The sequence below is a fragment of the Falco naumanni genome, chromosome 9 (assembly GCF_017639655.2).
Source record: "Falco naumanni isolate bFalNau1 chromosome 9, bFalNau1.pat, whole genome shotgun sequence".
Classification (NCBI taxonomy): Eukaryota; Metazoa; Chordata; class Aves; order Falconiformes; family Falconidae; genus Falco; species Falco naumanni.
This window is the reverse complement of record NC_054062.1, coordinates 9,651,384-9,671,430: the sequence shown is the minus strand read 5'-3', so window position 1 is coordinate 9,671,430 and position 20,047 is coordinate 9,651,384. Positions and strand designations below refer to the sequence as shown.

Below are 20,047 nucleotides of genomic sequence, written 5' to 3'. Positions count from 1 at the left end.
CTGAGACAGCTCTCCACTCTGGACTGCCTCTCACTAGAGGTGTGAAAGATAGTGGAGGGAATCCTGGTCCTTAACTACAAACCTGTTGTCCTTCTCCTGTCGTGGGTCCCCAGTGGGATGTAGTCGAGCACAGAAGTGAGGGTTGGGTTTTCCTGGGAGAAGTTCCTGTGAGCTGTGCAGGTTGAGCAGCTGGATTCTCACTAGGGTGGTTGTGGCATGAGCGATGCGTGACATTGCCAGACCTAGCTTTGCCTGAGCACATATTTTCTTAGACCTTAGTGGAGGCTGCTGATGAATGGCAAGCAGTGCTATGTGTTCCTAGCCTAGTGGGAGGAATTCTTCCTCAGAGTATTTTTAGACAAACGTGACGCTAGGGACTAAGTATTCTTTTGCGAGTGTCTTGTGAAAAATCTGATATTCAGCAGGACACTGGGTTAGGTGGGCATTGGTCCTGGGGCAGCTTGACAGCTCCCATGTTACCCTTTAACAGGGACAGGATAAAAGTCTTGTGCAGCTGCACTGTACTGGGTTTAAGCACTGATAAATAGGCAACTTGTTCTTCGTTTTCTGTCCTCTTGTGACCCATCTGCTCCAACTCCTGGATATAGTACCTAATAGTAGCTTATACAGGAATAAGGGAGAGGAGAGCTGATGTCTGGAAAGATGCATGGAGGTAGAAAGGGAAAGTAAGGGAAGGAGGAAGCTTCTGTCCCTGCCTCTCCTTCAATCAAGCCTTTTTTGTAAGTTGAACGCTTGGGAATGATGTGTGGGTGGTGGTCAAATGGGCAAAAAAATTTTGGGAGAAACAAAATGGGAATTATTATTTTTTTCCCCTCAGTGTCACCAGCCTCTCTTGATCTCCTTTCCCCTCACCTGATGCTTGTCAAGGAATGTGTGTTAATTGGAAGAGGAGCAGGGAGGTTACTGGAGTGGTGTCAGAGGAGGGTAGAAAACACTACAGAAGCACAGAGCCCTCCTCGCAGGGGCAAGCCAGGGTATTAGCTTTCTTGTGGGGACGTTATGTTGGTTGACTCATGAGTACACAGGTACTGTTCTGTTTCCATCTTACTTCCCCAGTAACATCCTTTTAGTGGGCTGTGTGCTTAGAATTTAACCTCTGCTTCAGTCGAGCAAAGGCTGGGAAAGGATGAGGTGCAGTTAGAAAACTGGTAAAGAAAATAGAGCCTACATGTTTTCTTCTTGCTACTTTTACTTGTCTTCTAGTGACAAACCTAATTCCTTTCCCTTCCTTCCTTTTAGGTCTCCAGAAGAAGGAGGGGGCCTTGGCAACACCAGTGGTGGGAGCAGCCACTCCATTTACAGCTTGGATAGGGCCTCCCATGCTAACTCAGAGAGTGCTGAGGGGCCGGGTAAAAAGCCAGAGAAGGAGCCCAAATCCACCTCCCAAAGAGCAAGTGAGAAGGGAGAGGCCTTGTCACAGTTTGAACTGAGTTATGGAAGTGAGTCTCTTCATTCGTTTGTTTCTTTAAAGGGGTAACACATTGTGGCTGATGTCGAGCCAGATTGATTCAATCCAGTGTTAATTTAAATACCAGGTTAGGTTTTTTCCATTTATTTACACAAACAAGAAGATTCTAGTGTATCTAAACAGGGAAAACATGGAAGACAAAGATGGTCTTAAATTTTAAACCCATTTTTTCAGTCAGATCTGACAGTCTCTCTAATATTTCTTCTATAGGAAGTCTGGTTTTTAGGGTGAAGATTTCCATATTTCTATCTACAATGTTAAAATTCAAGGCAAAAATACCTTATGTAGTGTGAAGGAGGTTGAAAGAGCATCTGGAGTGGGGAATATTGAGTCTGAGCTCATGGCAGGGAGGCAAGGAATTAGTATGTCTGAAACCACTGGCATTAGGCTGTGACTCAGCTTTTTGCCATTTGTAAAACTGAGGTTTTACATCCAGAGCTTATGGGTGTGTTTTCAAAAGTACCTGTGCCTGCTTTGTCCTTGCTAATATTTGGAAGGGTGTGAGGTTTGTTTCAATTGGTACTACACCTAACGTTACCTGAGTTACCACATGGTTCACGTTCCCAAGCTTCCCCAGCTGGAGTGTGCTCATCTTGAGGCAGAGGAAAGCAGAGCCCTGCAGCATAAAGTGACTGATAGATGCCAGCAGACTACTATGGCTTAGTTTTCAAAGCTTAGCTGCGCTGCTGCTGGTTGAGCTTGTTTGCCTGTAGCATGGACCCTATTTGGACTGCACTCTTGCAGTTATAAAGCTTTATGTATGTACATATATGCATTGTGTTTTTCCCCATGCATGTTTTGTTCAGGTACCATCATCGATAATAGAGTGTCGAACACAGCAGAAGAGAACGAAGTAGGTTCTGTGGCAGGTGAAGGCTTTATTGAGGTTCTAACTAAAAAGCAGCGTCGTTTGCTGGAAGAGGAGCGAAGGAAGAAGGAACAGGCTGCTCAGGTGAGGAATGGGAGGTAAAAAAAGCTTAACTTGATACATTGTTTGGGCTGCAGTCAGACACACAAGGCCCCAAAAAATGTTCAGAATGAGCAGAAAAACATGCAGTTCGCTGAAGTAGTACAGATCCGGTATTAGGCCTGGAAGCATAATGTGGCTCTGATTGGCAGGGACCATTGGTTTGAAGAAGATTGTTAGATTTCTGACTCTTGTTATCTAGCAGTATTGTTAATTGTGAGTTGAGGAGGGTTTCCTAAAGTGAATCCTCATCCAAGGCAGCTTGGTTCACTAAGCCGGTTGCTGGCTGTAGTTGGTGGGATGTTGGGCAGCAGTGAGTGGAGGACCTCTGCACTCTGGGTCAGCCGTGTGTTATTGCTGGAACAGGATGTGGTAGCTTCCCTGCTGGAGGTGTCCTGTTTGTGTCTGGGCCACCTGACCAGAAAGAAATGAACACACTTGAAGAGGCTCTGACAATTTTGTGTTCGTAATAGGATGAAGGAGTTGGTTTACGAGAAAAGATTTAAGCCTGCAGTATGGATAGTTTATTTAAGTAACGTTTAGGAGGGAGACATTTGTCTGTGTGTGCTGGAAGACTGCAAATTCTAGGGGGATAAGAGAATGTTTTGACATGTGAGGAGACTTAGTGAAATCTGGAGGACTAAATGCAAATGAAAGGCATCGTTGCTTTCTGACAGGGAGGGCTTGCGGTAAGTTCAGAGAGTCTTGCAAGCAAAGTTATAAAAGCCTGATTGCTTGGCACCTTTAAAATCAGGTTGAAGACAATGTGTGAACATGCAGTGGGAAAGGTCTTGCAGTTTGAGATAAGCTTCTCTTTCTATTTAGATCTTGGCTCTGTCAAAGAGCCATGTCTGCATTGTGAAATTATTAATTGATCCTGCTGGAGTAAAGGAGAGGAATTGTGCAGAGCAAGCCTGTTGTAGTGTTAATTTTGCTTTGTATCCTATTCCCCCACCTCCCCCAAAGAAAAAAATACATATAAAGGCAGCTTTTTTCATTGCCTTGTTAAGAGTGGGAGAACCTCCCAGTAGCCACAGAGTCCATTAATTGAAAAAAAGATGGGGAGAATCGGGGGAAGAGTCAGAATTACTTTGTATGGTTCTGTTACATGAGTTGGGGGCTCTCCACATTGCAGCATTTAGAAATCCAGAATTTGAACTTGCTAGGAGCCGGCTGTGCTAGCTGAGTGCACTGACAGGTCTTACAGCCTGAGCCTTTTCTTTCTCAGGCACCAGCTAAGGCCCGTGTCCTTCAGTCTCGCATTCCTCCTCGATTTGCTAAGAAGCAGAACAGCTTGTGCTTGGAGCAAAGTGATGTAACAGTGTCTGGAAACAGCCTGGGCACAGAGATCTGGGAGAGCAACAGCCCTGGTAAGTTTGGGCCTGTTTGTTCCAAAGCGTTTTCACAGAGCTGGGGAATCCTCTGGTGTGTGTAGGAAGGTTGGGGTGTCTATGCTCAAGGGGAGATGACCTTCTCTTGTCTGATGCTGGAAGTGGGAGGAGTGCTAGCTGACATCTGGGGTAGCATCTGTTCAAAGCTGTACTGTTCAGCTATCCCTCCTGTTGTTGACCATGCCAGTCTCCTAATGTATTCTTGAGTCTTTGTGTAACATCAAGATCCCACCACATAGCATTTTCTAGCCTGCTGGGCTGGGTCTACTTCAGCCATTGTCATGTCTTGCCTTCCTCTGTTTTCTCTTCCTCTAGCACTGAATAGCTAGTGCCTCTCTTGTGTCTCTGTCCTTTCTTCCTCCTGTTGTTTTCACGTTCCCTAAGAAATGTCTTCCCTGTTCTCTGCCCTTGCTCTCCATACCCTGTATTCTCTGTGCTACATCATGTCTCAGCTGACTGGGCAACACTAGCTTTCTGAGGTGGTGAAAATATCCTATGTCATCTCTAGAAATGGAAAGGTAATAATGTAACATGCACGGTGTACAAGGTGTGCTCACAGCTGTGTTTCAAGCAGCTGAACCCTGCCCTCTCTTCCAGCTCTTTCCGTTCAGTCTCCTGGCAGTGATTCCTGGAGCAAGCCTGTAAATACCTTTAATGGTACTGAATCTAGCACCACTGAGGTAAGTGGCACCTAATGTGCCATTCAGGTATAGTGCATATAAAATATTAACGTAGGTGGCTTATGCTTCTCATTGCTCCATCTGTGCTTAGCGACACTCAGCTCTGCTTGTGCAATTTTAAACTTTGCGGTTCTAATTTGAGCTTGATGCTGCTTAAATCTTGACTTAGAGGGCCAAGCGCTGCTTGGTGTTACACGTGGGTATAAATCTGGAGTAACTGTTTGTTAGAGCTATTCCAGGGTTATGCTCCTAAGTGGATGCAGCACTTAGGTTGAGGTCGGTGAGATCCTGTAGGTCATGTTTGTGTACCTCGTGCCTGTGAGCAGTGTGTAGCTGTATGCTTAATGCAGGGAGGGCAGAGGAGGTTCCTGAACGCTTCACCTTTGGAGACCAGAGTTCAAATCTGGTTTGGGTCACAAGTGAAATGAGTTTGGCGATCTCAGCCTAGTTGCCACGTGGGACACTTTTTCCTTATTCTAAAGCCATGGTCCGGTTGGTGCATTGGTTAACCTGTCTCAGGGTTGCGTAGAGCTGAAGCAGCAGTCAATGAATGCTGCAGGTCAGGCCCAACTCCTTTGCACTTAACCAAGAATGTGATTTGAAAAGGGGACATAGTCTTGCTGTTTTCTGGGATTTTTTTTCCTCCTCTGTGGAGCTGGGTCGAAGTCCGGGGCTTTAACACATTTCGTGCTTTGCATAGCAGGGTTTTAAAGGCAGCCAGGGGGATAGTGGCATTGACTTGAGCGCGGAGTCTCGGGAATCCTCCGCTACCTCCTCTCAGCGCAGTTCTCCATATGGCACCCTCAAACCAGAGGAGATGAATGGGGCTGGCCTGGTGGACCCAAAGCCTGACTGCCAGAAGGAGCAAGTGCAGAAGCAATCTGATAAAAAGGTAATCTGGATTTGCAGCCAAGCCAGAGCACATAGTGAGAGACCTTGTGAAGTGGTTGTGTTGTTCTTGATAGCATTTTTAAGGCTTGAGATTGGGTTATTCAGTCTTTGTGTCTCAGCCTCTCTGCTTTCCTGTTAAGGATTCAGATCAAGGCTCAGGACAGAACAAGGAACACAAGCCTGGACCAATCGGCAACGAACGCTCCCTGAAAAACAGAAAGGGTTCGGAGGGAACGGAACGGCTGGAAGGGAATATTCCCCCTGTTAACGGGGTGGAAATTCACGTGGATTCTGTACTTCCTGTGCCACCCATTGAATTTGGAGTAAATCCTAAAGTGAGGATTGAATTTAATTTTATCTTCTTGGTGATTTGAGCTTGTTGAGATATGAAAGGTGGTTTGAGGCAGAAGTATTATTTAGAGGAAGCTTCCAGCTGTAGATTTGCCTGAGATTTCATTACTGACGCAAACCAGGTACTCAAGATGTCTTGGCAAACACGTAATACCCTCCTGGAAATACTGTCCCAAGGACCAGCTGGGGTGGTAACAGAGGTGAGGGACAAAACTATGGCCATCTAAGCCTTTGTGTGCCTCTGGGGGTTGCCTGCTGCTGAGTGCTGAGAAGTGTCTTTTTTTGTTCTCTTCTAGCAAGGCTTACTGGAGGACAATCTTTAGTTTCTAGTGTCATGATTGAGGCTAGAGTCATTAACCATGAGAAGCAGATGGGTGGCCCTTGGCCCTGGATTTGAATTTTGTGTGTTTTGCTTTTTCAGGACTCTGACTTCAGCTTGCCACCTGGTTCTGCTTCTGGTACTGCAGCTAACCCTGTCACCAAATTGCAGGATGCCTTGGCCAGTAATGTAAGTATTTCTTGTTTTCCTCTGCATTGATTCACTGGAGATACTCCTTAGTTAAACCTCGGGTGCTTCCAAAGAGACCAAGCATATTTCTTTGCAGTTGAGTTCACACTTAATGCTTAGGCAGCACACATGACTAAAATCCATAATGGAAAACTGTGCCCTCAAGGTACCTTCATAAAATGAGCATCACTGGCTCAGAAGTGATATAGAGAGCAACTCCATTATTGTTGTGACCTGTGTAAAGCAAGAGGTAGTGCAGGTCTCTGAGATCACCAGTCTCCTCCCCTGAGACACAAGAGAGTGCTGGTAATGGACATGATGCAGATAGTGGTGTTTTCAGGCCTGGGCTGCCAGCTTCCTCGGGAGGTCTCATCTGGCACAGCAAGACAGAGAACTGTAACTTGTTAGTCAGGCCCTTCTGGAGGTTTCCCAGCTTATTCCAGCCATCTGGGTATTTCATTATCATATGTGAAAGAGTGAGCACACTGAAACCCAGCTGGTAGCTCAGCTGTGGACAGCAATGTAAGAAACTTGTAAAGCTTCTTTTGAAATGTCTTCAGCTTTGTAGGCTGTTTGATTTTCGAGGTTTATCTTAAAGGGTGTTTCTTATCAGAAGTGCTCTTTCAGAAACAGGTTGTGTCTGAAATTTAGGTAGATTCCAAACATGGGACAGGGGGAGGAACTCTTCTGCAAATTGAAGTTACTGGATCATATCGATGTTTTAACTGGAAGCTGGTGCAACTTGACATAAGGGGGTGTCATTGCACATAACCAAAGCTTCGTTTGTTCCAACAGTGGAATGGATCACAGTTTAATATGGTGCTTAACTCATGCACTGCCGCTGGGGATTGAATCCTTTGAAGTGTACTTACTAGAGCTGCCAGCTGAGGCTCTGTCAGCCTTGGTAGCTCATGATATTCCTGTAAGAGTTTATAAAGTATTGACCATTTACAAATCTCCCCTCAGGCAGGGTTAACACAGTCCATTCCCATTCTGCGAAGAGATCACCACCTCCAGCGGTGCATTGGCCTGAACCCAATGTCCTTCCCCACCGCAGACCTTACTCTTAAGGTAAGCAAGCTGGCATGTGTCCTGGTGTGGATCCCATGTCTCCATGGCCAGAGTTTAGTGAGGGTGGAGAGAGCTTTCCTAGAGCGTTTTGTTAGGTACTGTTAAATCTTTAATTAGCTTCTGTAAAAGTTGTGCATATATGCTGTTCAGCGTGGGTGGAAGGGCACGTGTTTCAACAGTCCTGGATGCTGAATTCTTTGCCAATTGTAGAACAAGTGCATGAGAGCTTTTCCTATTATTTCAGTAGCTGGGTAGGATGGCTGGGGATCCTAGGTGTCTGGTAGTTTAAAAAAGAAGGAAGAAAAACCCAAACTAAAACTAAGAATGAAACATGCAAACATCAACAACAAAAAACCAAGCCAGAATAAACCAAAACAGAAAACACCGGCACCCCAAAGCCGAAAAGCTCAGCACATTCCAAGGGAGGTTGACTCTTTGTGAAGGGTGCTTGCCCATTGGAAACTGGCGTGAAACCGCTTGACCAGAAACCTGCCAGCTTTGCACTGTGGCTAGACTACCTTGAATTTGAACTAATATGTCATAGGTGAGCAATGCTAGGCTTCATTTTTGTCCTCCCCATTTGAACTGTCTGTAGTTATTGTCCTTAATTTCCATAGATGGAGTCTGCTCGTAAAGCTTGGGAAAACTCTCCTAGTTTGCCAGAACAGAACTCGCCAGGAGGTGCAGGCTCAGGCATCCAGCCTCCTTCCAGTGTTGGAGCTTCCAACGGTGTCAGCTACAGCTCTTTTGGTGGAGTTTCAATGCCTCCTATGCCTGTGGCATCTGTAGCACCTTCTGCATCTATTCCAGGTACCTGCAAACCATGGCAACAGTATTTGTATTGTCTGGTTGGTATCTAGGAGTCATCCTCTGATTCTACTAGTTAAGAGTGGTGAGAAGAGCTTCCCTGTGAAGTAACTCCCTGGCTGGTATTTAATAGAGTGTTAACAACAATTCAGTGGAAGACACAGGGACCCTTTCCCTACTTTGAAGAATATTACATGAGTGTGACTGGTATAAGCTTAGCACAGGGCTGACTTTCCCTTTGTAGCGACAAGTCTCTGTGATGTCTCAATAGATCCTGCTTACCCTTCGCTGTGTGCTCAGTAGAACAGAAGGGAAGTGAAGAAACCTGTGGCTGAGAGACTTCAGGAGTCCAGTGTCAACCATTGCTCTGCTCGTTTTTCTATTTAAGTCACAGGTTTTGAGCACCTTCTGCTCTTTGTATGTAATAACAACAACCTGCTTATTATAGTTTGCAGAACTCTGGGAGGTGGGAAGGTGTTGCTGTCCCTGAGTTAGGGGGAAAGCTTAAGCAGAGTCATGGTAGGTAGTATGTATAATTAGGGAGAGCATCTGGAAAGATGAAATGTACGTGGATACTCTGATCCTGGGTCCCAAAGGACCTCTCATGCATGCATTATACCTCTTATTCCTCGTTTCAAGAATGGAGTGGAATATGCTGGGCAGAAGTGGTAGTGAGTGGAGCACTGCAGTGACTGTTACTAGTTTCCATTTGGAAAACAGATTGTTCCAAGTCAGGTGATTTTTGTTCCCCACCCACCCTAAGTTTCCTTGTAGATCCTGTGGTTCAGATCTGCAGAGAACCACAAGAGTGGCACAGCACTTTGTAATTGGTGCCACCCTTGGGGTGAATATGGCTTTCAGATCTCTTGTGTGAAGGTCTCAAACACCATATTTGCTCTTTCTGCCCCTCCTAGCTGCAAAGATGAGATGGCTGCAGAGCAGGTTTCTGGCATTTAGGAACAGTTTGGAGTCCGGTTTACCAATTCCTGACCTGTTAGTGTCTCTGACTCTTTTTGTGGAGGTGGGAAACGTGGGTTTACATTTAGCCTTTTACAGAAGGGTATGATTCATTCTCAGCAAGCCGGCTACTGTAAGTGGGCTGCTGGCTTTGGTGTGTGGACTTAGGATCTTTACGGGCTCTTCTGAACAGGTACTATGTTTTTGTTGACTTGCTGAGCTGGTTGCTGAGAGGTAGGAAAGACTCTTGACTTGCAGGTCTCTGCGGTGTACTGTGTCTGTATCTACCCTGTTCTTTGCATTTACAGCCTGCCTTTTCTGGTATTTAGGTAACCATATTCCACCCTTGTATCTGGATGGCCATGTGTTTGCAAGTCAGCCCCGCCTGGTCCCTCAGACGATACCTCAGCAGCAAAGCTACCAGCAGGTAAGGGAGAAATACAGCTAGCTAGTGGTTTCTCAAGGAGTTTTCAGGGTGGCATTTAAGAAATGAGGAGTCGTTTATCTCTCTGATATCCCAGAGGAGCTTGGATGTGGCTCCCTTTAGGTTCCTTGAATGCTGCTTCACAGTGGGTGTCACAGGCAGTGAAATTGAGGGGAGGGAACTGAGAGAGTTTTTTCCCCCTTTTGTATCAGTGCCTTTGGGTTAAACAGATGCTGAGATGTAGGTGTGAGGTGAATTGACTTCCAGTAAATTCCGCAGCCAGTCAATACTGAGCAGTTTCACTAGCCTTAGTAAATAGGATGTTGATAGCATTGGGGAGAGCCTCTTGAAGGTAAGAGTGCAGGCAAGTGAGAGCTGGTATTGTCAGTGCCTGTTCTGTGTGTGGAGCACTTTGGTCCTCTCATGTCCATCCAGTCTTCCCTCTTGGGTGCCTATGCAGTGCCTGCCAGTGTGCTGCTGTTCAGTGGAATGATGCAGGGGCTGGGTAAAGGTGCAGTGTAGGTAATTGTCATGGCAGATTGACTCATGGAGGAAACTGATGGATTTTTGACAGCCTGGGAGAGATTCTGGCTCCTCTTGTAACTCTTAGTCATCTTAATTTCTTCTGCAGGCTGCTGCTGCTCAACAGATTCCCATTTCGCTCCACACATCATTACAGGCCCAAGCTCAGCTTGGGCTGAGGGGTGGTCTGCCAGTTTCCCAGTCCCAGGAGATGTACAGCTCCATACAGCCCTTCAGGTAACTGCTTCCGGTTTCTCATTTCCTTGTGGCCTGATCTCTTACGTTCCTGATGCATATTGATCAGATACTCCACATTTGTCTTCTCTTCCCCTAGTAACACTGTTGGGGTGGAGAGCAAGGAAATCAGGGCACATGAGGCTCTCTGTAGCATGTTTCTTTGTAGGACAACGGCAGAGACCATCCTTGCAAAGTTTCTCAGTTGTACTGCCTACCCTGTCAAAGAGGGAGGCAAATCTTGGGAAAGATGCAGAAGGAGGAGGTTTGTGGGCTGGCAAGCCAACTTAGTAAGAAACCCAGAGCTTACAGCTTACTTGGTTTATTATTGGAGAGAAGATAAAGAGACAGTTTGATCAGAGCCAAGTACCTGGATAGAGAAATGAAATACCTCTTTTTAATAGGTACAAACTGATAAGAACAAAATAAATGCCTGCACTTTAGAGAAAAAAATTGTAAAATTGAAATTAGAAAATCAAACACAAGTGTAACAGCAGCAGTGCTTGGCTACAGGAACTGCTCGCTAGAACTGAAGGATTGAGACAATCCACTTCAGAGTTAGGCTGGTTGTGGGAATCATACTGTGTACCCCCTTTCTGGCATGAGATGAGAGTGAATGACCAGAAGTCATCCTCCAAGGCCTCAAAACCATAGACACTGAGGTTTAAAAAAAACCTTTTTGTTACAGCCATTTGAATCTTTAATTTCTGATTCTTTTCTGCTTTGCAAAACTGCTGCAGACTTCCCTTAACTACCAAACCAGAGCTTGTTGTGCAGGGTACTGAAACATAAACTTTGGATAGGAGACAGTGTCATTCTGTTGAATATGCCTGCAACAAAGGGCATGGTTGCAAGGGCTTAGAAGTGGAAGTAAAAAACAGTGTAACTAAAATGAAAAGTGGCATCACAGCTTATTTCTAAGCTGTCAGTTTAGTTGTGTCTGAGAACTGCTTGCTGATTGCAGTCCAGATATGGTTTGCCAGCGGGTACATGTGTATAGCCTCCAAAGGTTTTGTGTGTAATGACTTGAGCATGTTTTTCTTCTCCAGGTCTCAGGTGTATATGCACCCCAGTCTGTCTCAACCCAGCACCATGGTCCTGACAGGAGGCACTGCTCTGAAGCCTCCGTATTCCGCCTTCCCAGGCATGCAGCCCTTGGAGGTGGTGAAAACCCAGTCTGGGTCACCCTATCAGCCCATGAACGGAAGCCAGACACTGGTTTATGAAGGCCAGATAAACCAGGCGGCTGGTATGGGAGCCTCCCAGATGATGGACTCTCAGCTTACGCAGGTTAGGAGCAGGGCTTGCAAGCCACTCCCTTGTACAGGCTTTTTCAGATGCCACTTGTTTCAATCCAATCTCAGAAACTAGTGTTTGTGCTGAGTCATGTGTTTGTGTGAACTGAGCTTCTTGTAAAGAGGCAGAAGATTTCCCCAAGAGACTCTGTTCTGTGAACTGTTGTTTCAAACATGCAGCACCTTATTTAATGAGATTCTTGGTAATTACTTGTCTGTCCCTGCTGAGATGTTGTTTTGTAACTTGGAAGTCGTTGCCCTCAATATAGACATTTGCTGTAGATCAGACCTTGCAGTGCTTCATGCATAGGAGGCCATGATCCAGTAGTTCTCCTAAAAGTGCCTCTTCTGAGAGCCAAATCCCAGTCATTTCCAGATGTAACTCTGCTTCCAGGGTAACTAGCACCTTCTGTTAAAAGCTCATCTATCTTCTAAATTCATTTGTTACCCAGGTCTTATTTACAACTTCTGCTGATGTATTTGGCAACATCTTAACAAGAATTTCATTGTGTGAAAAAGTTTTTGTAAAGCATGGTTCACATAAAGAGTTTGAATCCTACTGTGCGCATAGCCTTATTTGTGGATTTGTGTTCTGATTCTCTGGACAAGCTTGATACTTTTATTAAACTCATCTTACATTTATTTTGTGCAACACGTTAAGGTTTGTTTTTTGTATAGAGAGGGGTTTGTATGTTGTGATTGACACAGTGTTAATCCTGAAAGTAACTTAGCTGAGGAAGAGAGGAAGATATGGAGAATGCTGGCAAACTAAATATTTGAAGAAATGCTTTATCCATCATAAGCTAGTAACTTGGTCTCTTTTGCCAGCCTTAGATTTATTTATTTATATATTACAAAGTATTGTCATAGAACCTCCCAACTTCAGCAGTTGTGAGAACTGCCAGATGAATCGGAGGGAACAGGAGGCTCTTAATTCCTGAGCTGCTGCTTTTTTTTTTTTTTTTTTTTTTAATTACTCTTAATTACTACCATCATCAGTTTGAAGCTCACTGCAGAACACAGAGCTGAGGTCACCATCACTTTCTTTAGAGATCCAGTCCTCAAAATGCTTTGGCATGAAAGTGTAGCAGACTTTCTGGTTTGGGCATCAAAGCTGCAAACAAAATGCCTCACACTGAGCTGTCTGATGCTGCCATCATATCGAGAAAACACACCCATGCAGTGACCACGAGGAAGACTAAAAAACTGGGTGAAGGTTCTAGGCAAGGAGGAAAGCCCTGTGTCTGAGTGCAGTTATGTTGAATCGATGCAGTGTTAAAAGCCCAGCTGATAGGGTGTTGGCAGCACTACCAGAACGTGCATTTCAGTGTGAATGTCCCTCTGCTAACATTGACTTGCATTTATTCTGTGCCAGACTGCAGTGTGAGCTTCCTTTCAGCAGTGCTGTGCTTTCAGGGTATTAGGAGACAGTGTATCAAAGGCTGTTACTGCCATTAAGTTAATTAAATGTCCTTATCACACAGCTAACAATGCCTGTGCCTGGCTCCCAGCTTCCTCTGCCCCGCTATGGCTCTGGCCAGCAGCCCCTGATTCTGCCACAGTCCATCCAGCTTCCTCAAGGGCAAAACCTGCCTGTAGGAGCACCCCGAAGAATCCTCCCTCCTGGATCCCAGCCTTCTGTCCTTGCTACCAGCAGGGAGGTAAGGATTAACTCCTGCGTGCTCATCTTGCAATTCATTAACCCCTCCTGCACTGAAGTTTTGCAAATTAATCTTGCTCGTTAAAGGGGAGACTGGCTTGTTTGGGATCCTTGAATATCAAAGCCAAGGATTGGTGTTAAAATGAAGGAGCCCTTTTCCCCTCATCTCCAACGCACAGGCCAGCAGTTTTTCAGGTTTTGCTGCTGGTTGGTCATCATTCTGTTTCCAGGGAGCCGCATCCTGCCTTGATCCAGTTTGGAGTCTCCAGTTTTATTACATGTTTACACAGGTTTCCCCAGAGTGCTTGAGGGGTGGTGAACTCCAGACACAGTTGGAATACTGCCCAGATATTTCACACTGTTGTGAAGCTTGTCCATTTGAGTAGGTATATTAATGTCATGTCTGGTTTGATGGATTCGTAAAGTTTGTCTATTATAGGGGAGAGAGCACAGCAGTTAACTTCCAGGTTCTGTATTTGCTTGTGCTGCTGGCTTGTTGGTTTAATACAAGCAGATTATTTCACTTACAAGCCTCACTTTCTTCACCTGAAAAATGTTTATTCTTTTAATGGGCAGGATGGGTAGAAGGGCAAAGATTTGGCTTAAGTGTTTATATGAAGTAATGAGTGATTTGTGACTGTAAAGATGATACTCTCTCACTCGTTTTCTTCTGTAGTCCTCCCAAATGGAAATGAAAGGATTTCATTTCTCTGATGGTAAACAGAGTATGTCCTCTGGAGGGTCTGTACCATCCCCACATACGTACAGGTAAAACATTTACAAAACTTAACCTCTGTAGTCAGAATGGGGAGGAAGTAGCGTTCCCCATTTGCAGTGACATGGTGCATGCATCATTCCTGTATGAGATTCACTTGAGTTCTCATGTGCAGAATGTGCCTAAATGTAATCCAAATACTTGCATCAAAATGCATGATTGTGGCTTTCATTTCTGGGTGTGGGCCAGTGTGCATCTGGCTTGGCCCTTTGTGCTTGGGGGAAGTGCATAAAGTTACTTGTCTACTGAGTCTTAAATTGGAATTGGTGTGTGCTTTTGTGCGTTCTTTGTAAGTTGGAAAAATCTGAGGACCGTTGAATAAATGTTTTTTCAGCTCCAGCGTTGTTACCTCAAAGTGAGAGGTGCTCATGTCTAGACACACCAAAATTTCAGGTCATGGAACCTTTTGGGACATGCAGTTACTTTTTTTTTTTTTTTTTTTCTCCTAACCAATCCGTGTGTTGTCTTTTGGGCTGGGGAGCTCACTGATCCGCACAGCACAGACTCGTGCCCTGTCTACTGCTGCTTTCTGCTGTCTTTTTTCTTTCACACATGAATAAGATTCTCATTCCATTGTAGAATTTACTCCATGAATATTGTCGACTCTTCGATTTCCAGGCCTAGCTCTGCCAGCCCAAGCGGGAAGCCATCTGGACCAGCAGTTAGTATGGGCTCTGTGCAAGGACACTATGTACAACAGGTAGTGTACATCAGTACTTTGTTTGACCCAACAGTATCTGCTCTTCTACACTGTCATGCTTGTGCTTTGAACGTAAGAGGAGTGGCAGAAAGGCCTGTGTGCTGAAACTATACGTGGGAGCTGTTTTCCCTGCAAGGGAGAGTGGGTAGGTGGGTGTGTACTGAGTCCAAGAGTAATGCTGTGTGATTTGCAAGTCAGGAAAGATTAGAGGATTACCTGTTTTACAGTGCCCATGTTTGTTGTTGAGTTTTTATGGGTTATTTGCATTGCCAGACAAGTGAGACACTTTGAGGTCCTTACATGTGAGGTGTTTCAGGACAGCAAAGGGTGACACAATATACAAAATACATGATTGTTGTAGCAAATCTGATGTCTGGCACGAATGATGCTCGCCTAGAGGTCTCTGTGCTAGCTAATGCTTTGGTTTTGTATGTCAACAGGCAAAGCAGCGGGTGGATGAAAATAAAGCCAATCTGGGAGCAGTAAAGCTGCAAGAAACAGCCTCCGCAAACCAGATGAAGCCAGTGCGCACGGGAGCGATCAAACCTCAGGCAGTCAAAGTGGAGGAAAGCAAGGCCTAGGAGCACCTCTGATGCCCAGCTGGTCCTGCTGCCTGAGAGACCCTGCAGCTTAGACTGGACCCCACTGGATCTCCTGAAAATCTCACCAGATCTACTCCCCACCCCATGTTGACTGACTACAGCAAAATCATCCAAGCCCCTCTCCCAACAAAGCAGTTTGAAACAGTGGATATGACATTGACCTGCTTGCTTTAAAACAAACCAACCATGTGACTTCTAAGTGGCTTGAGCCATTTTTTTTTTTCCCCCCATGCCCCATCCACAGGTAGCTGTGATCGCTCACTTGGCAAAGCCCATCCTTCTCCTTCCCTACTTCTGTCTCAGCAGAGTGGCAACTGGGGGAGAGGGGTTAGTTTGAGGTTTTTCATTTTAAAGGCAGCTGAGGTTTTTACAAAAAAGCTATATCTTTGTTTATAGTAGAACTTTTCTATGTTCTCTCATTTTCTTCCCCCCTTCTTTCTGCTTTCCTCATTCCTTCCAGAAGAGAATTCCCTTCAGCTAAAATTATATTCTGACAAATCTCTGCTTAGTTTTATATACAGTTCTGTGCTATGTTGAGAGTTATATGACTCTTCTAAATTGAGTTTGTTTGGGTATATATTCCCCAGATGATTCAGCCTTTCAGATTATTTGATTAAAAAAAATAACAGGACAGTTACAGCATTCATTAATTTTCAGTATTTTTGTTTTAAGCTAGAAGCAGTGCTTGCATTAGAAGTAAATGTGTACTAAATATAGTAGATTAGTGCATTAATCTTGAAACTTGCACCACTTTAATTGTAGCTTTGGGGTGCCTTGTGCACAACAAAAAACGGCATTTTCGTTTTAAGGAAAAAAAAGCCCACCAAATTTTGTTGCAAGCTCATCTGAATCTAGTTTGGGGTTTTTTTGTGAGTTTGGGATTTTTCGGTGACTGCCAAACACACAACAAAATGTAAATCATAGATTTACAAAATGTAAAAATCTGTTGGGAAAAAAAATCTCACCACACATGGGTCAGAAGAGTTGGTTAGAGCCAACGGGTCTGTATGGACTACATTTTGTAGTTGTGATGCTCTCTTATGCTCCCTACCTTGGCTACTCCAGTTCTTCATGTCTCCTGAGACTTGTTCTATATTGTGTTCATCACTTGGAGCTGCTCTCCCAAGCTTTGCTCTTCTCCCTTTTCCCCTGAGTCTTGCTTTCTGTTCCTCTAGCTCATGGCCTTTTGTAAAATTTGCGTAGAAATGCATTGCTAAGGGAGCCCCCCTGCAAAGCAGCCATTTTAGCACACTTGGAACCTCCCGTTTTGTGTTGGAAGCGCATGGTTATAGAGGCAGTTTGGAATCATCCTTTTGCTCTCCTTCCCCAGATGAACAGCAAAGGGTTCTTTACTTTCGATGCAGTTGCGCATAGCGTGTATGCAGTATCGTCACCTCACTCTTCCTCCCCAGTACTTGATCTCTAAAGGAAGGTCCTAGTGGGAGAGGGTTGAGTTTTATTTCTTCGGTTGTTTGGTTTTGGTTGTGTGTGTGTGTGTGCGTGCGTGCGCATGTATGTAGATTTTTAGGATGGACTTACAAGTTTGTGAAAGTGCTTGGAGTCCTTCAGCTGGCGATAGTCTGAAGTAAACTACTTTCAGCTAACTTGGTTTGTGTTGTTTAGCTCTTTCAAAATGTAAAGTAGGCTGGTCACTTTGAAGTGAAGGAAAGAAAACCTTTTTGTAGGAGATGCTAGCTTGCTAACTGGCCGTGCCGTCTGCCTCTGCTAGGTGGCAGCAAGTAGTTTGGTGATGGTTCCAAAGATGATACTTTGAACAAAGAATGTATTTGGGAAGGGATCTGAAAGGTGTTCTTGTTTCTTCGTTTGCTTCCCGCCCCCCCCCCACACCCCCATTTCTGGGAAAGATCCCTCATAACTTTCTAGGGATGCGTTTTAAGTTTTAAGCTAGGTATAAATAAGAATTTTATACAGTAGCTTTAAAGAGCTTAGAAACCTAAACTAACTTAGACATAGTGATGTCCCCTCTCCACAGGTGTCCCCATTGACAATGGCAGAGAACCCAAAGGGAAAGGGATAGGATGGTACTTTAAGAAAAATAAAAGCTCTTTCTTTCCTCATGTTTTATGGATTATAACTTCAGAGCAGAGTGTGCCAGCATCTCTCTAGCGTCCTCCTTAAAGTACAGGGTTTGAGATTTAGTGACAAATATTTCCCCAGCCTTCAGACATCTCCCAGACCTGCATCCTCATCTGCTAGTCCTGCTCCCAACATTTTCCAAAGATTGCTCCACCAGTAAGTCACCTCACCCCCCTTTCTGTTTTCTTCCTTGGAATACCATGAACAACAGAATTGTCTGGTTTTTTTGGTTTTTTGTTTTGGTTTTTTTTTTTTTTTTAATTATCCTTCTGCCCAGCTGGCCCTAGCTAATATCAGCTCAGAATCTTTAATGGCTAAAGAGACTTATCCGAGCCCCCTCTTCTCATCTCTTTCCTACCCTAGACACACTACTTAAGCTTTACAAAGACACTAACCTCTTTCCTCCCACCTATATGACTTTAAAATGGTCAAATTGTTGGAGAAACTGGGTTATTGCTAGATACAAGTTATTGCAGTCCCTCTGGTGTAAATGCCATCAGAAGTACAACACTTCCTGTTGAAAAAGGTCACCCTTCTTTCTCTTTTAACCCTTCCATTCCTTCCCCCAACAGAATAAAACACTAGAATTTATTTATACGTATTTGATGTTGTAGGTCTAGGTGAAAAAGTAATTGTTTCACGGCTCTATTTATATATTATGTCTGAATTATTCTGTGCAGGAAAGGCCAAGAAATGCATGTGAGCTTCATTCCATTCCTCACCTTTGCGTGACTGTCAGCTGCAGTTGGCAAGACTCTCTTTCACTTAACAGAGTTTTGTGTGATGGAAAGCAGTTTCAGAGCCCAGATTTCTATGGTGCAATATCCTTCTTCTCTGGCATATGTTTTTGTTTGTTTGTTTAAAGCTAGTACAAGGTTAGTGCAGTCTGTGGTGCTCTTGAGTCAAAAGGAACGCCTCTGATCCTCAAGGTGCAGAAATGCCAGGGGTGCTGGTACGCTGATACAAAAAGTCAGCTTGGGGAAGAGGAGAACGGAGACATATAGAATGTGGGTATGGTTTATAGGGGGATACTTCTGCTTGCTGTCTCCACTGCTGAAGGGCTAGGCCCTGATGATTTAGTCCTTTGCAGGTTGCTTTTGCTTTGACTGGAAATCAGCTACCAAATTGCAGGCTCCTTCTGCTAGGAAAGGTGCAGTGTGCAGTGGGAGGGAGAGGTGGAATCCATATTTTCAGCAACAATGGGTGAAGCAGAAATATTCAGAGGCTGACTTCACTGCTTTTTGTTCAGCTGAAGGTCTGAAGCACATGCGTAATCGGTTCTCTTGTACGCAGTGATTCACGGCCTAGCAGCTGCATTCAGTGCTGCTTTCCTCTCTGGTTCAGCCTGCTTTTAGCTCTTGATTAAAAAAAAAATGAAAATTAGGAAAAAGAAAATTAGGGAAGGAAAAAGAAGAAGAAGAAGAAAAAAAAAAGCGCTCCAGTATATCTTTAAATGACGAGCGAAAGCAGCACAGTCACCAGTGCAACAGGTATTATTGTTGATCTTCCATAATTCGCTCCTGGCTCTGCCACGTGACAGCTGTACAGTCGTCGGTAACTCTGAATGTGTTTGCAGCCCATTGAACTCCCATACGTGTTTGTGTTCATGCAGAGGCACTCCATTTAACAGTTTCCTTGCAAGAATGCTGCAAAGCTACAAGCTGCCCTGTGGTTCCTGTGTATTTATAGATATATATTAAAAAACGAGCCTAGCATTTTTGCTATGTCTCACCTTTTGGCAGGCTACTATATTCACTTTCAAGCAAGCATCACTGCATGCCAAGATCTTGTTCTGTTGCATTTTGTTAACCTTCTGTTTTGCTTGTGGCTGGTTAAGCACAGGTTAATTCCTTGTAGCGTGGGTTATTTTCCAAGTACAGCAGCCCAGTTTCCTTGTGAGAAAGCTGCATTCGTGAATACAAATCACTTTACAAGAGGCATCAGGATACTTAGTTGTGGCCCATCGACAGAAAAAGGTGCATTTTGCCGAAGCAGCGGAACTGCTGTCTGAAGAGACTGCAGCCGTCCAACTACTATTTTGTTGTTTATTTTAATCCAAAGACCACCAGATTTTCCTAGTGGCCACAGACACCCCCTGGGGTTGAATGGCTTGTCCTGGCTCCTCAAGCGGGCCCTGCCCGTTCCCCTGGGAATCACAGCAGCAGCAGTGAGGCGCTCAGCTCACCCTTTAGCATGTCTCAAGGCGTTGTCCTTCGCTGGAATCCTTCCTCTGGTTCTGTATGAATTGCATTTGTTGTTTCTCAAGGGGATCTTGTGCTCCTTAAAGCTTTTAACCTCATGACCTGTATAGTAAAATTTTTTTTGGCCTTTCCTCTCTTTGTCTTTTCATGTAGACCAGATATTTGAAAGGGCAGACGATGGATAATTGTGTAACGTGCAACCTGTTTATATTTTTTGGAAACTTTTACTTGGACCGGAACTCGAATTACGGAATCACCAGGCCAGTTGCGGCACACTCTTATTGCCCTTTTTCCTCGTTTCAGTACCTATTGTTTCTCCTTTCAAATATGTGATTGTATTAGCTCTTTCCATATGAAAGAATTCTCCTTATTTAAATAAAAAAAAATAAAAAAAATAAAGCAGGTTATGCTTTTCTCAAATTTCC

The 20,047-nt window shown here is 44.5% G+C and overlaps 1 protein-coding gene and 1 non-coding gene across 16 annotated transcripts in view; both read left to right on the top strand.

Moving 5' to 3' along the window:
• PRRC2B (proline rich coiled-coil 2B) overlaps positions 1-20,042 on the top strand; it is a 53,158-nt gene extending 33,116 nt beyond the window's left edge. For 4 of the 15 annotated variants that reach the window (XM_040605295.1, XM_040605292.1, XM_040605293.1 and 1 more), the window contains exons 17-32: positions 1,261-1,460; positions 2,296-2,441; positions 3,685-3,826; positions 4,445-4,527; positions 5,228-5,419; positions 5,559-5,753; positions 6,191-6,277; positions 7,244-7,348; positions 7,966-8,158; positions 9,442-9,539; positions 10,168-10,295; positions 11,342-11,582; positions 13,072-13,248; positions 13,924-14,015; positions 14,602-14,722; positions 15,160-20,042. In XM_040605295.1, the coding sequence (XP_040461229.1) occupies positions 1,261-1,460; positions 2,296-2,441; positions 3,685-3,826; positions 4,445-4,527; positions 5,228-5,419; positions 5,559-5,753; positions 6,191-6,277; positions 7,244-7,348; positions 7,966-8,158; positions 9,442-9,539; positions 10,168-10,295; positions 11,342-11,582; positions 13,072-13,248; positions 13,924-14,015; positions 14,602-14,722; positions 15,160-15,303 (2,344 nt within the window). In that variant the 3' untranslated portion in view covers positions 15,304-20,042. The other 11 variants (XR_005829551.1, XR_005829552.1, XM_040605297.1 and 8 more) reach the window with 11 other exon arrangements.
• LOC121094347 lies at positions 8,407-8,494 on the top strand. Its single transcript, XR_005829817.1, has one exon. It is a non-coding gene; the product is annotated as a small nucleolar RNA SNORD62 (small nucleolar RNA).
• Positions 20,043-20,047: the final 5 nt, after the last annotated feature.